Source organism: Antedon bifida, chromosome 8 (assembly GCF_963402885.1).
Source record: "Antedon bifida chromosome 8, ecAntBifi1.1, whole genome shotgun sequence".
Classification (NCBI taxonomy): Eukaryota; Metazoa; Echinodermata; class Crinoidea; order Comatulida; family Antedonidae; genus Antedon; species Antedon bifida.
The window spans coordinates 17,568,051-17,585,209 of record NC_136233.1 but is presented as its reverse complement, the minus strand read 5'-3'; the positions used below and the strand labels follow the sequence as shown (position 1 = coordinate 17,585,209).

General features: G+C 31.7%; 1 protein-coding gene across 1 annotated transcript in view; it reads right to left on the bottom strand.

Moving 5' to 3' along the window:
• Positions 1 to 13,044, bottom strand: part of LOC144850888 (uncharacterized) — a 29,319-nt gene extending 16,275 nt beyond the window's left edge. Inside the window, exons 1-13 of the mRNA XM_078708388.1 lie at positions 12,935 to 13,044; positions 10,809 to 10,865; positions 9,599 to 9,759; positions 6,431 to 6,518; positions 5,727 to 5,780; positions 4,724 to 4,779; positions 4,230 to 4,297; positions 3,430 to 3,512; positions 3,104 to 3,195; positions 2,227 to 2,492; positions 1,640 to 1,812; positions 1,198 to 1,341; positions 324 to 533 (exon numbers count right to left, since the gene is read on the bottom strand). Of these exons, the coding sequence (XP_078564514.1) occupies positions 324 to 533; positions 1,198 to 1,341; positions 1,640 to 1,812; positions 2,227 to 2,492; positions 3,104 to 3,195; positions 3,430 to 3,512; positions 4,230 to 4,297; positions 4,724 to 4,779; positions 5,727 to 5,780; positions 6,431 to 6,518; positions 9,599 to 9,759; positions 10,809 to 10,829 (1,416 nt within the window). The 5' untranslated portion in view covers positions 10,830 to 10,865; positions 12,935 to 13,044. The remainder of the gene's footprint in view (positions 1 to 323; positions 534 to 1,197; positions 1,342 to 1,639; positions 1,813 to 2,226; positions 2,493 to 3,103; positions 3,196 to 3,429; positions 3,513 to 4,229; positions 4,298 to 4,723; positions 4,780 to 5,726; positions 5,781 to 6,430; positions 6,519 to 9,598; positions 9,760 to 10,808; positions 10,866 to 12,934) is intronic.
• Between the last annotated feature and the right edge of the window lie 4,115 nt (positions 13,045 to 17,159).

Below are 17,159 nucleotides of genomic sequence, written 5' to 3'. Positions count from 1 at the left end.
GCTTTACACTAAAAAATGATTCATAAAATATCCTAAGCTAACCAAAAAATTAAAAAAAGCAGAGGAACCATTTACACCGCTCCGTTCTCCAGCACTTTGAAGCTCCCATATGGAACAGCCTTTTTTCACATTATGCAACTTTATATTCGACTCAGCTTTCCTTGCCTAGCATTACTACAGAAGACTACAGCAAACAAACATCAAGACATTTTCGACCTTACTTCTTCTCTGGAAACACATGGTGTCAAGCCTGACTTCGTTAGCACAATTATTCATCTATAAACATTGTTGTACTGTATGGTCTGTGGAGTAGACAATCTTACCTTTTCAGGAGCATCGTGCAAAATTTTAACTGCTTTCTGATAATGGCTCAGAGCGTTGCGATACTTCTTCTCTGTATAACTCTTATACCCATGTTCAAATTCTTGGTCCATTTCACTTTTTTCTGATTTTGGTATAGGAGATTGATGAATTGATACAGCAGCTGGCTTTGTTCGCCGTTGTAGTTTTACTTCTATTTTTATATCCTGACACTAACAAAAAAATACAAGGGAATAGTAATTTAGGATTCTGCAGTAAGTACCTAAATGAGTCAACAATCGAGTAGTTAATTATCCTACTTTAAATCACTGAATAAAATTTGTAGTATTTTGGAATTTTTTTTTTTACAAAATCAAGTATGGTGCATTTGCATATAACATCCATCACTTCCACAATATTTATTTTAATTCATTCCTGCCAAAAACTGTCAGGAAGTGGCATAAACTGGGCACACAAGCTATTGAAGCCACTAATAGTGATACATTTAAAGAAATAGTGTCCAATTAATAAGCCACTCCCCAAGGCTTCTTTGTCAGACTTCCTTGTGGAGTATTCAAGATGACAACCACTAAGTAAGTACCAAGTAAGTACTGAAACAGTCAATATTATAATATACAACCATCACTTATATTCACTATCCTATCACTAGCACAAATGTCACTAAAGCCCTGTCTACACTATCAAACTAGTTTGACAAAAGTGTGATATGCCCAAATATGGTACTGATATGACATCATCATGTCCATATATGGGCATATCACATTTTTTTGTCACACTATTTATACCAGTCACTATCACTGTCCCTAACACTATCACTACCCAGTTTAAATGTAATCAAACAAATATATAATAATAAATAATAAATTTCACATTTACTGGTTTCTTTGATTTTGATGATGCTGGTGTACAATTTGTTCTAGATTTCTTTTTATTTTCTTCTTTCCGAAGTCTCTCTTCTTTCTCTTTCTTTTCTCGAATTGATCTTTTTTTCCTTATTGCAGTTAGACGAGCTATAGTTGGCTGTAAACAAATATTATTAAAATAATTAAGTTGTATGGTTCAAAATACAATCTCCTATTGAAGACCTAAGATTCATGAAGGAAATCAAAATCAAGTTTTGGAATCAATGACTTTGGACAAACTAGGTTGAATCAAAAAGTCCCTACTAAAAATTAACAATTGTTTTTTTACCATTAAAGCTTGTGAAAATGTCTATCAACTCATTTGTGTAGTATTTCTATCTTGGATATTCTAACTTTACAATTGAACAATATTTATTTAGTGGGCCATGTTGATATAATTCAACAAAATCACTAACTTCAAAAAATTCTGAATCAGAGGCATCATCAGAAAAAGATTCCAATCCATCAGATACTAGTTCCGGCATAGGACTGGATTCAGAGTTGTCTTCATCAGAGGAACCACTTGAGCCACATTGCTCTACTAAGTCTGGGACATCATCGTCATTCTCTAAAGATTTTTCTAGTTTTTCTAGTTAAGAAAAGCATAGTTTAGTAACTCCATAATCTGCTACATGTATGTACGAACTACGATACGATAACTAACTAGGAATAAGGAGGTAGGAATAAACATGCATTTGTACCAGATATTCATTTTAAAATGGGCACTGGTGCTCCTGCAGTGGATAATTGGATTTAGTACCCACTGTTTACTTGCGGAGGACTAGAGGTATGAAAGCCAGCTTTAGTGATCTAGAGGTCATGGGTTTGTACCCACAAGTAATAAAGTGGTGTGGTTTTCACAAAAAAGAATCTCTGTTCAAGCCAATGGGTTGTCAAAGGTGGTCAGGTTGAAACCTTACCAAACAAACTGGTGGTTACGACCCTGCTTAATATAAAGTACAAAATTACGTCAGGGCAAACAATTAGTTAATAGAATACTTACTACTATGTTCATCAAACTTGATCTTTTGAAGAGTCAAATCTCTCTTTTCATTGCCTTCATCAACAAATTGCAATCCCACAATGTTTTCTCTTTTGGCACGTTCAAGAAAATTTAGTTCATATAATGCTTGTGCATATCTATAGTAAGCCTTCGCCCAAGTTGGTTTAAGAATTAACGCTCTACGACTGTCCCATAAAGCCTCTCTGAACTGGTTTCTCTTTAAGTAGGTCTGTGCTCGATTACCATACAGGTAGTGGTCATAAGGACTACAAAGAAAATTATCATTATTACACAGGTGAAGGCGAATCCTATATTCACTCTTGGAATGAGCTGGAGCTCATTGTAGCCATTGCGTGTTAGGGTGACCAGTTCCTTTCCATGCAGCCATATCCTCCCAACCAGGTACTCATTTACAGCTGAGTAGACTGGGAGTTATCGGGAAACAGTCAAGTATCCTAACCAATAAGCTACCCAAGTGGTTTGTCCTCTAAAATATGAAAACTAAATATGAATAAGGTTAAACTTTAAATACCCATTATGCAAACTTATTTATTAATCTATGAAAGTTTAGAGAGGACAGTAAAGTATTGCAAAATGTAGTTTTTAATATATATATAAACTTATTCCCTTTTGGCAAAACAATAAAATATTTCGCTTACTAAAAAGTTAAATTTAACCAAAAACCAACTGTTCCAAATAATGGCTATTTTTTCTTGAAATTAACTTTTATCAGGAAAAAATGTGTTCTTATTTATCCATTTCGATCAAGCACAAAATTGAATTTTTGAATAAATGACTAAAAAATACTTTGTAATTGTTTTTAAACTACTGTGGAGTAGCTTTGCGTCAGGGAGTTCAGTAATTAAAAAATACTTACTCTAAGTCAATTGCTTTAGAATATAATGCAGTTGCTCTTTCAATTAAACCCTCCTTAAATTTGTCGTTACCTTTCCTTCTGTACGCGCTTTTCTAATAAAAAAAAAACATTTTAAAATATTCAACAGATATTAGCAATTTTTAGGAAACATGTTCATCTGTTAAGCGGATATTTTTGTTTTGGTCTCGGCTATTTTTTTTGTGTCTAGGCCTAGGTTAGAAGCTTTCTTAAATCATGCGTATAAAATGGTGTGTACCAATAATTGTCTGGGCTTTTTTGATACAGTAGACTCAAGCGGTTATTTATCTAATAATGTTTTGGTATACCTTCTTCTCGGTCTCTGGAGAATTTTCCATATCTTTGATTCTAGATTTACCCAACTCCAACACATAAACCACATAATCTACATCTGCAATGAACAATGAATGACAAAGACACCATAATACAAACATAACACAAATGTGATAAAACAATAATGATTGTTAGCAATTGGAGTATTAAATAACTGTCTACACTATCAAACTTTATGTGATGTGCCCATATATGAACATCATATCACTTCGACACATTTTTCGTAAAACTAATTTGATAGTTTAGACAGAGCTTTATGTATTACTATAGTCTATTTCATAAGATCCCTACCTCTACAGTTATAAAGGTAGGTTTAGACTACCAACCAGTGGCGTAACACAGAAGGCCCCTGGTTTAGTACTCCTAAGAGGCCCTCCAACGCTGGATAGTTGCAATGGGGCTAATTATGCTCTGGGTCCCTTAAGCTATGGGGCACCTGGGTTTATAGCCAGTGGGCGTTCATAGATGTTATGGTCATGGTGTTCTAATCATTATAAGAGTTGTTTTAATTGGTGTATATGGGTAGCAATTCATATGTTGTGTTAAGAATCAAGTTGAGTATGGTATAGGCAAACTATCTTGTAATACTTTAGCGTAGAAAATATTTACATTCATATCATGTTACATTCATCCAGGCTTGGATAAAGTCAAGTGTACTTGGAATAATTTTTTTTTTACTAAATAAGGAATCAATTCTGCGTATTAGGGAAAATGTACATCAAATTTGGGTAAAACATCCTTCTACACTCCAGATGTATTTGACATTACATCTTACATGCTTTTGCTCCATACAGCACTGCCATCTTCTTTTCAAAAGTTGCACCGTGATCGTTTAAAAAATCACTATAAAAGAAAAATATTTTTTAAAAGTGAATGCTAGATTCAAATATATATAATCCAAGAGAAAACATAATAACACCATTAGGAATTCATTTTAAATTTGGCTTCGGTCAACAAATTTGGTATTCTTGATAGATCAGCTCTTGCAGTGTTGGGAAAAAGAAAAAGTTTTTTAGGATAATCAGTCTTTTAGAATTTGTTCAAACAGTGAAGGTAACTTTATTTATTCGAACTTGCATGGCATGTCATTTTGGATAAAGCTTTCGCATTTGTTTGAACAACACATACCAGACCTTCAATATCTTTATTGAGCCTACAGTACCATTAAATATAGAATGGTGTTTTGTGGAATACCATTATATTGTATTGATTTTTAACTTTCGTTTTGATTTTTATTGTTCTGCTTATCTGCTTTTTTTTTCTACATACCAAAACGTTGATTCTGCTTTGCCTATCTTTGTACAATCGTCTGATTTCTGTGCATACTAAAATGTAGGAATTACAGCTGATAAGAGACATGTCAAAACTTACTGCAGTATTAAACTACATGTTGTTTAATCATTAACATTATTAGCAAGGTTTTGGGGGATAATCATACACTGTTTATCACAGTGACTGCTTCATAAAATTCTACATGAAACAGTAAGGAAATGCAGTTACTGCAGTAGAAAATTTATGATAAAATGATAATTTTTAGTCAGATCTTAAAAATGTTGTCTCTTTATGCTCTGTCTATGCAATAGTTTAGCAAGGTTTTTGGGTTCATAGTAGACATGGTTTTATTGCAGTAAAATCGATGCCCTTGTCTGCAGTAAAATCAAGTTTACATGGTATGCATTTCATAGCTTACATACATAGCTTATTTACCTTACATGCTTTAAAAACATGTATTATCAGTAGTCATTTTCAAGCAGAGCTAGGATCGCCCATAGCAAATTTATACACATTATCTTAATAATAGGCAACGATCAGTAAACAAACAACACACAGGATGTTCTGCATAAATAAAGTCTGATAAAACAACAAGTCTCTAGTGGAGTTGTCACGAGATACAAATATTAGTCACCATTGGGTCAAAATACAGATATGAATCCAGAATAAAGGGAAACAGACCCATGGGGAGGGGGAACACATCCACTGCAACCTCTCTTCTATTCAAATACTGATTTTCGATAAACTTTACACAAATTTTAGCTATTATACATTATATTATGTTTTAATCATTGTCATTTAGACCTAGAGAATCCTATGCATGCCCCTCCCACTATCCTATTGAATTTTAGGAACAATTTAGCAGCTACACTATCGCACTCCTAAGCACATTCAGGTGTGCTGTAGGTATGCTGTTTGTATCTTATTAGTGTGTAGAAGATTACCAAATTTAAGTGGGCTGTAATGGCACACCTCAGAGGCATTCTTAACATTTACTTACGGAATCAATGTCTTCAACTACTGTCATACATGAATAGAAGAAAATTGGAATTTCCTATGAAAAGAAGGAAAAAACATTAAATATTAAAGAGAAACATTCAAATACAGGAAATAATTTAAATAAGTAAATAAGTTAAGCTCTGTCTTCACTATCATATTAGTTTGACGACAAAAAAATGTCATGTGCTTAAACACGATAGTGATATGACATCATCGTGTCCATATGGGCACATCACATTCAGTTTGATATTGTAGACAGAGCTTGGTTGCCATTAGAAATGCAGTGCAAGTACATAGATGCAACACAAGCGAGTTGACCAACGACAAGCGGCAATTTGAATAATCCATTGACTTTGATTGGTTAATTTATTTATGCTTCGTTACTTCCTTGTGTAGCGTCTCTAGTGAAAACCAATCAATCTTTTTGCCTAAGTAAAGTCAGTTAAGTTTTTACAGTAAAACACCAGTTCTTTTTGTTAGATTTCTTTTCATATAAGATACATTCTGTAATGTAACCTTTCTCAATGTGCAGTTTCCCCTCATTAAGTTTACAGGAAAGGGGTGCCCAAAAAAGAGATAATTCTGTAAAGCTAGATAAAAATCCGCCCAATAACTTCTCCATCTGACGTGAAAATGAGTATAATTCTCATAATTATGTGGTATTTGTACAAGTGGAAATAGCAATGATTTTTATATGAATCTTACCATCTTTTTTACTAATGCATTAAATATTTTATCAAGTGTATCTAGAGCAAAGAAGAGGGAATCGTTATGGCACGTCACTTCCAGTTTTCTACAAAAGAAAACAAAATGAATTAAAAATACATGTACGCCTACTATTTTTGTAATGCAGTGGAGGCTGGGGTTCTAACAATCATGATTTTCTACATGTCTTTATTCTATAAACCCTGATTTAAAAATCACTGGTTAGGTTTTACATCCAGTGTAGCAGTCATTTTTAAAATGTGTTCTAAAATGATTAATAAAAAAAAAGACTTTGGCAGTAATGTTCAAATTATTCTACTGCAGTAACTATATTTTATTTAAACTTTTGTTTAAAGATGTATTGTCCCCCTGAAAAAATAATCCTTTAAAACATTTTTGTTGAATATTCAATTTTAATGTAACTTCCACTTTGATCAAAAATTGGATTGAAAAAAAATGTATTTACCTGAAAAAAATGTAATTTAAAGCAAAATATAGTCAAATTGGCTGCCAGCCAATGGATTTTTGGTTGAATTTAACCATTTATTTTGTCATTTTACAAGTGAAAAAATTATTTTTTCTTTATTTTTCTATGGAAGTGATTAACTTTATTAAAACTACAAAATAACATATTCAAAGTCTGTCAAAGTTTTTCATGTTTTTGGGGGACAATACATCTTCAACCAATTATTTATCAAGTTTCTTTATTTGCATAATATATTACACACTGTTTATTGCAATGACTACATTGAAAAAATAAAAGAATTGAAAGAACTCTATTATTATTAAATAAAATATAATTAATATGTTATAATGTAATATTATACAGGGATCATTACTTGTTAAAAAGTTGTATACGTGAAAATCATTTTACTAGAATGTTCCAAAAATTGTTATTTTTGGTATTTTCATTTCCCAGTGAACTTTGAGCATCATACACACAGTGTGATATTTACGTAGTTTCAACAAAGCAAAGAATGCTAAGTTATTCATGCATTGCCAACTCTATTGTTACTACAATCATTAAATCTGTTACGGTTTAATAGTCAACCATGTCAGCCATTTTACCTTCATTTAACAATCGGCATTAAAAAACGACTACACAAATTTAAGTGGTTCGTAGTTCCTCGTGTATAATCCCATCCTTTTGAAATTTGTCTGAATTGGGAGGTGGAACTACACCTGGGATTCTCCTGTGTATGACGTACACAAAAATATCTTATATTTATCAACGCATTAATGAACACAACAAAGGTATCATAGGAGAACATCTAAGAAATCATGATATCAGTTACTGATAACTTATTTTAAAGTATCTAATTGCAAATCTAAATTTGATAGCTTAATTCAATAAAATTGCTTTGGATAAAAGAGTAAACAGTCTGTTAACAAATATGAATCAATCCAAGCTAAATTGTTTAATAATTAACGAGAAGAGGAGCCTATCAGCCTTTGTTACTAATTGTATTTCCCGCCGTCACCTTTTTTTGTGCTATTTGGTTGTTTAGTTGTTAATTTTACTCTTTTTTGTCATTAAATTTTATTTTAAAGATTTTACTTTTTTAGATTATCAAATTTATTAGTTACCAATCAAAATTCTTTTAATAAAAATTTCCTCTTCATTATACTTTGAGGAACTACTGTAGAGCAGTTTCCTTCAAAACAAACATTTTTTTTGTGGTTTGCTCTTTAATCTGTTTATGCACTAGATTTAGCTTTTTTTTTTTGACTAATCATACAGTGACTGACTCATCAATAATAAACTTCTACATTGGATTACTAAAATCAAAGTCATTAAACAAATTGACAATATTCTGCAGTAGAATAATTTTGACATGATCCCTAAATCATAATGCACAGTATACAGTATTTACAGTCTGTGTGTCATGTAGAAAGAAGGGTATTGGTAACTACGAGGTGAGAACAAAAACATTCTGTTAAGCGATCTACAATAGCAACAAGAGCACAAAGACACTTCTTTCATTAAACAACAATCTTTGGCATGAGAACATTTTAAAGAATTTTCACACAAAACGTTGGACTGAAAATAGCCTGCCATTCATAATTCATATATTTATTGACACTAATGTATTTATTAGAAATAAAAAGCTACTGTATTAGTGTTAGTGAGAACAATAAAGACTGATAACATTTATTCAGGTCTTAATTCACAAAAATGCTTTGCATCATAAAGACAGGATGGTAAGAAATAAATGCTTGAAAAATAAACAAAGAATTAACACGCTACGATTATGATGTTAAGAAATGAACATGTAAGAAATAAATATGCTAAGAGATATGCAAAAAATGGATGTATACGCTAAGATATGATTATGTTAAGAAATAATGCAAAAATATGATTACTCTACATTAAGAAATGAATTTGCTAAAATTATAACATATGTAATGTTAAGAAATTAATATGTTAAGAAAGTGAATGTATTAAGAAAGAATACTTGTTAGAATACGTGTTAATTCTTTGTTTATTTTTCAAGCATTTATTTCTTACCATCCTGTCTTTATGATGCAAAGAATACTTTAGGAAATAAATACGCGAAGATTTGAATACAAATTAACATGTTAATGAATATGCTAAGATATGAATAATGAAACTTCATTATGAAATGAATATATTTTAGTAATATTTAAAAGAAAAAAAATAAATAAAGAGGATGGTAACCTTAGTCTAGGTACTGTATATTAGTTGGTTTAGGAGCTCACAGGAAAACATTTCTGGTCAGTGCTATTTATAGGCTAGTAAAGATACTTATTTGTAAGAGCTGGTATCCCAGTACAATTCTGGTCATGTTGATACCCTACTACCTCTACTCTCTTCTTAAGATACCACAGGGTATTAAAATAGCATCTTTCCGCAGCCAAAAAATAACCGATAAAAATTAACCGATAAACAGCATATAGAACCAGGTTTTAACCGATTCCGTTGGAAAAAAATTAACTGATAATTATCTCATTCAAATTGGATAATTGTTGGATAAATGTGATAATTTTTAACCTTTGACCTGAAGGACAAATTTTTGCGTTGTGATTGGGCATCTGGTTGTTTGGTAATGACTGATCATGCACGCTTTATTAATATTAGTTCAAAAATTAACCGATAATTTTGTTTTGGCTGCGGAAACAAGGGCCGGCCTAAGAGAGGTTACATACTTTGCGTTTTTCAGGAAGCCTGCTTCTTGTAGCCATCCAAGCCAACACTCTGGAACGTATGATTTGCCAAACAAAAAAGGTGCAAAGAAGCAGATCTTAATTGCATGATTATGTTTGCATCTTTGCAAAGTATCAATACTTTTCCACCTTTCGATTATCGCCTGCAAAAATAAGAAATCAGAAATATTAAGGGACCATGTCAACAATTCTACTGCTATAAAAATCATGAATGAAAAGGAGCAATTAGATTTTGTCCTAAACAAAGAAAAAAAAAAGTATTATTTTATTAGTTTTAAACACCACTAACAAATTTGTATACAAGCCAATTGCTGGAAACAGATGATGGCGTGCTTCTCTAGAAAAACACTTGAAACAATACGATACTCCATATAAACGGGTGTAAAAAACGGAATTAATTCATGTTTTAAAGTTTATCTTTTAAATATGAGGAAACAAGCAAGTTCTTGTACTGTAACTTGTAAGTCTATGGGCCGTACTGTATGAATATTCAATGACCTCTAAAAAATCTATGTGTACACACAATAATGTGCAAATTGTGTTTTTTGAGGAAGAGGAAATTCTACACAGGTGTCTTATAACTTCAATGCTTGTGGTGGTTTCAAATTGAAACCATCAATTGAACTACACAATATTAGACACAAGAGTATTTACATGTATGTACAGTACTGTAGATGATACTGTAGCTTGCTTTACAATATCGATCTACTGTATTACAAACACTCCTTGTCATTGGTATTCTAAGCATGTCTATAATTCTATACAGTGTGCTTGTGTCTAGACATAGGCCTACTACTATACTGTAGATCATTATGTAATAATAATAACATTTACAGTGCCTGTATTTCCACAAATAATATACAAATATACAACCAATAATGAACATATTATTATAATGCAAGAAAGCAAACAAATGGAATAGGGATGCCACAGCAAGCAATCTTTAAATTGGGCGCCCCTATATCAGTAGTGAACAACTAAAATTTAAATGTTAAGATATTAATGAATAGATAAGTTGTTTATTAATTATAAAACAACAATTGATAATTATATTATTATTTAAATTATGTGATTACAAATTACACAATTTCTCAAATAAACATCTATTTTAATTCAACAAGTATAATCATATCCAGAGAATTAACTAATTACCAATAGAAGGTGAAAATAAAAGGATATCTCTTTTGCTTACCTTACTAAATTCGGGCTTCATTTTTCACAAGAATATTCAGTAAAATACGCACAAAAACTATAAAATAAAAAACACAATAGGATAAGTATATTAATGCATTATTATAATACTAACACAGCTTTCAGTCACTCATGCAGTGGGAGTGAACCATGTGAAAAATTGGTATTTGTTTAACAGTTGATAATTGATTCAAGTACCAGTCCAATACAAACTGACCTTTGACCTATTTGCATAAAGATGCCCTTTAAATCTCTGGTGCCTGGTACATATACAGTACTGTAAATCAAAGTGCTGTACAGTAACCATGGAGAATAACCTTTTATCCATGGTATAATCATGGAGGAATGAAGGATACTACTATACACAAAATTATATTTAATTTTATAGCTCCATGGAGGAATCATATAATCATAATTAATTTCATTTTTTTTACTAAATCCCTTAATTAAAGTCCCATATTGCCTATGTTTTTTAGATCTAATTTAAGGTCACAAACTACTATTGCGATAACTTTTTTCTTCTATGGTTAAAAATGTGAAAAATAAGTAGATTCTAACAATTTAAGCAGCCCGCTGTAAATCCCAACATGCATTGCGAGTGGATTGTTATTTTAGTTTTTCTACTGTAATTCACCCACTTTCGATCGATCGTGAAGGCCAAAAACAAATTGAAGAATCGTAGCTTTTCGAAAATACTGAGTTTCCCCCAATTTGGCAAAAACAGAATTAATTCAGCAACTAGACAACGTCAGCTTTAAAAATGGTTTTGCTGATCAAAATCAACATTTTAAAAAGAAGTTATTACAACTGTTCTATCTTTCATATTAGGGGCCTACTGTAGTACTCTACAGTAGGAATGAGTATAATCCTTAAGTGACTCCAACATTTTTGTTCAAACAAGAAGATAACGTTGAAACACAATCATATAAACATTGGTTACCGTAACCCACACTCTAATAGTAACCCACCTTTTAATAGTAACCCACCTTATACTGTAAGTCAATCTATAATAATAACACACTACTCTAAGTAATAGTAACCCATGGGGGTTACTATTAGAGTCACAAAAACTTATGATGCAGCCATATTTTGAAAATAAGGAGATAATGCATGTTGATCTCGGGAGTGGGGAGGATTGAGTTTATAAATTAAAGTTAGAGTTCAACCAAATTTGTTTATTCCTACTATTTTATTATTTTGCTATGAGTTGCTGACCGGAAAAGTTGGGGGTGGGTTACTAACCCAGGGTTACAATTAGAAGATTTACGGTAGTTATCTGTACTGACATGGTAGTTAACCTTGGTCATCATATCTAAATTACAGTACTGTATTGTTAGTGGATCCTAAGTACTAGATGTTTATTTTAAGGTACTCTGTGAATTCCCATACAATATTTTTAAAACATACACAAAAAGGAAACAGTGTCTAAGATTCAATTTACATGATATTGTTAGCTGGTTTCTTTTGATGCAATGAGGAAGTATTGTTTTTTATTAATTACTAAATCATTCTTTTCTAGAACAATTTGCATAGTCAAAATAGCTTGTCACAAAGTGAACAATATAAACCCAAAATAACCTCAGTATGGCAAACACTTATTATTTTTGCATTGTAAAACAATTCTACTAAACTTGATCAATGAAATCTTTAGAAAATTTAACCTAGTTATTTCTCTATAATAAAATAGATTACAATTATCTAAAGTCTAAGTTCATATCTCTTTATAATAAAGTTTAATTAACAAAAAACAAACAAAATGGGAAATGCAATTTTGAAAAACAAGTATCATTAATTACAAACAAGGGCCTTGCTTGAATGTAGTTCCCTATTACTGAGTACATTATTTTTTGTTACAATTAGTAGTAGAACAGGGTAGATTACCAACTAACTAGGCTAGGCCTAGCTCTGCGTTTCTCCCGAGGCCTATATTAGTCAATCAGCATGCGTACCCTGTTCTCCTTCGCCCGGTAGGCCTACTAGGCTAGTCTAGTTAGTTAGGAAGCCTAGCTAGGCCTGGCCGGCCTGGCTAGAGACCGCTATTTCTTCTTAAATAGGGCCTATATCAGAAGTCTAAAATTATCAAATTATATTGGTATTGATTAATAGTATTTATTAGAATGTACTGACCTTTTAATGTTACATCCAATGAACAGATTCTGTAATAATAAAGTATCTGATTTTATTACACAATATGTTTTTATGATTACGCTACACGCCTCTCTAGTCTATCATCTCTCTTCGGGTCACTGTGACTGTAAACTAATCTACGACCGGATAGGGCCCGGTTATCGCCCGGTAGGATTTTTTGATATAAAAATGTTATCAAGCATATGCTAAAATTATGTTTAATGTTATTGTGATATTTAATTGTATGTTTTATACATTCTTAATGTAAAAAACTGTCAAAATTAATACTTTTTAGGTTTATTCAGAAACTGAAGCACGCCCTCTGTGTGATAAGTCATGTTTTGTGGTGTTGTGTTGAAAAGTTGTAACGAATAGAATGAAAAGTTTAATAATAATAATTATTAATATTATTTTAACTGATTTTAACTTGTTTCTGGTAATTTAAAAAATACTGTATATATATTTAAGCTAAATTTGCCACTAGAGCATATCAATAACATGTACTTGATATCATGTTATATCATACAAGAGCCTATCAGTGTGAGTTCCTCAAAGTTGAATGGTCAAATAGTATTAATTAATATATTACTAGATGGTTCTCGAATACATAATAATTTTCAGCGTTAAAAAACTGGCGATTTCAAATGTACGTACCGCAGGACAATAATACATGTCGTTTACAGGAACGAATAAATAGACACTGTGATTTATGTACTCAACTAAAATTAGCACCCTGGGAATTACTTCCAAAAGAGAAACTTGTCACAAAATGAGACCAATTGTTTAAAAAGTCAAATTTAAACAAACTTAATTTGTGTTTTGTATGTAACATTAGGGTTGAGGGATGGGGAAGAGGATGGGTGCAATGAGGAACAATTTTTAAATATATTCTTTATCCATTTAGTAACGAAATTGAACTTATTCAACCTTATGTTCCTAAGCGGTCTCTGAGATCTAGATCTGAGTCTCTTCTTGCCCATATATTAATTCATCCTTCCACTAAGTTTTATGGAAATCGTTCATTTTCTTCGGCATCCGTTTCTCTATGGAATGCGTTGCCTATTGAAATCCGTCAGGCCACTTCCACCAGTGTCTTCAAATCTCTCCTCAAAACCCACCTTTTTAATTTGTAATTTTCTAATTTTTTCTGTCTTTGTAAAGCGCATTGAGGCTTTCAGCATAATGCGCTATATCAAGTACCATTATTATTATTATTGTTTTCATGTTTTACAAATAATATACCACTAAACACAGTAAAACATTGCGATGTAATACTTTGTTGAAACTATCACCGTCCTAGTCGATTGAAATAGTACAGTACATGTAACGATACATCACTACGACGTGTATATGTTTATATGTGCCTTGAGCACTCTTGAGTGGTATGTGCGCTATAAAAATCCTATTATTATTATTATTATTATATAATGTAAAACAATTTGCGAAAACCACCTCTATTCGGGGAAAATCATAAATTCGATTTAATCGTCAATAAATATTAAATTATCTAACTCAACTTAATTAGTAGGCCAAATGTTTTTTAAAGCCAATTCATACTTTTAAGTTGGTTCCTACCCTACCCACCAAAGTTGTTCTGCGTTTAGGGCATGTGATGTACCGTAGGCCTATCCTCTACTGGTTTTACAACGCTACTCATGCCAGTGAGGGAAGGGTGATGATGTGGGTGGTTTAACTGCAATAATAACGATTTGTACATAATATACGGCGAGTGAAAACGCTAGATCATTATCCGTTTAAAAAAAAATTATATCCAACCTCTGCAGAGGAAAAAATGGATCGAATTTCTGTTATGAGTATACAGTAATTGCCTTTACGGCGCCTGAGAGAATAGACACTTGTTCCATTCATCGCAAATCAATACATTTGTATAAACGTAGGCCTATATTAAATCTATCAAAATAGTATTTTTAAAAGAAAATCGGCCTGTCTTCAACATTATTATACTGTACTCGAGCTGTTCAACCGGTTTTCAGCTATTAAAAACAATTATCGTAGGAGGAGATAGGAAAATGCGAAGCATCCTCGTATTATTGTGTGCAGGTATTTTCCAAGATCGACATCCATTAGACAGTGTATACCACGATCGGAAAACACCCCTATTTGGGGCGAATCGTTGAACTTAAATTCGTTGTAATTGTCAATAACTAATTATCTAACTAAATTTAATTAGTAAACAGGGTTACATCAGGTTGTTAAAATCAGTACCGAGATTCTAACCAACTTTAAATACCATCGAGTAAACATTCTAGAAATAACTCGCGATTTACCGAATTTTGCCCTTACGTAAATTTATATATAGATAACCATATTATCATATCTAATAATAAAACAAGAAAATGTTAAAGCATATGTTTAAGCCCTTTTTCCAAAGGGATACTGAATAATTTAATAAAAGGTCCGAGGTCTAATGTTGGAGGTAGTCGTCCTTTGACGACGAGAATCTAAACACCAAACCTGCAACTACCACTGGGATTCAACTGAACCATTTAATTAATTATGCATTGCAATTAGATTATAATTTCATTATGTTGATCCAAAGGCAAGCATATTAAATTGCCTTTTGAATTAGTATTTTATGACAATGTTTCTATTAATAAACGAATCGATAGGCCCCCTATATAGATGATCACAACAGATATTAATTGCATTGTCAATCTTCACATATACTTCAACATCGGACCATTAAAAAACATCTAGTTTTATTTGACGACAGAAGCTGAACATGAACGTATAACGCCTCACATAATGGAATTAACAGTAACAGTTTTTCTTTTTTTATTAACTGGCGCAAACACATGTAAGTAGTGCAAATTGGAATTAGCCAATCTCAGTTTAGATTTTTAAGGTACTTGGTAATGAAAATGATTTGAGGACTACGGGGCCACCTCGCCTTAACGACGGGTTACAGAGTGACAGAAAATTATAATTTATTTTAGCATTAAGGCCTCATGCGCAAAAATATTGAGTTTGTTTACTGGAATAGGATAAGTGGAGTTCTTCTTTTTCGTCATCCATGAGAATAGTATTTCATTCCATTTTTTAAATACGGTAAGCTTACTTAAATAATTTAGCTCAAACTGGTTCCCACTACGACACAATTTAAGGACTAAATAGCAACGCAAGTTGCGTCCAAACGGGGAATCAAGTTTTTGTTAATCTTTGTTAATATACTGAAGTTTAAAATAGATTAAAAAATGCTAGAACAATAGAAAAATACAGACAATATTATTTTAAAGTTATGAAAAATAATTCATTATATATACAATAACAAATTTGGAAATATTTATAAAATTTAATTGATGTTCTCTTCATTAACATAAGTTATATTATAAGTGGCAATAGATTGATGAACGAAAGACGAGGTTGACAATTCCTATCTGGAGAAATAATAGATACAGTAACCAGAATCGGGTGCACCAGCTATTATAATAGCTATTAAAGCCATAATGCATTCACTATATATATTAAATGTGTAAAAATAGACTAATTCTCAATATATTTTTATTCTTATTAAACGTCATCTCTGCAAATATAAGGCAACTAACAGCATTTTGCAATCTTACTTGTATTGTCCCCCTGAAAAAATAATTATTTACATTTTTTTTTTGAATACGCCATTTTAATGTCACATAATAGTTATCCACTCGGACATTAAAATTATTTACCTTAAAAAACTGTAATTTAAAGCAAAAAAATAGTCAAATTGGCTGTCATCCAATGGAATTTTGGTTGAATTTAACCATTAATTTTGTCATTTTATAATGGAAAACATTATTATTTTTCCGGGGTTTTTTTGCTACGGAAGTGAATAATATTAAAACTACAAAATAACCTATTCAAATGTTTTTGAGGGACACTACATCTTTAATAATTGCTTATGAATTATAATGCTTGAACATGAATCGTTGTAAGCTTATTTTATAATTGTTCACACGAACGTTAGTAGAGAAGTTATCCTAGGGCGATGTTTTTTTTTATTAATACTCAATTTCTACATCCTAACTCAAAGTTGTATTGATTGAAAACGTCGAGAAAAACGTTCTTTTCAGAATTAACCTGGTGTACAGCAAACAACAATAATGTTATAGTTTCCATTTATTTTATGTTACAGCCTATTTATCTTACAAGGTAGTGGCTACAGCAAAGTCTGTGTACTCGCAAAAGGGTATTCCAGACAATGCTGTTGATGGAAATGACAATTCTC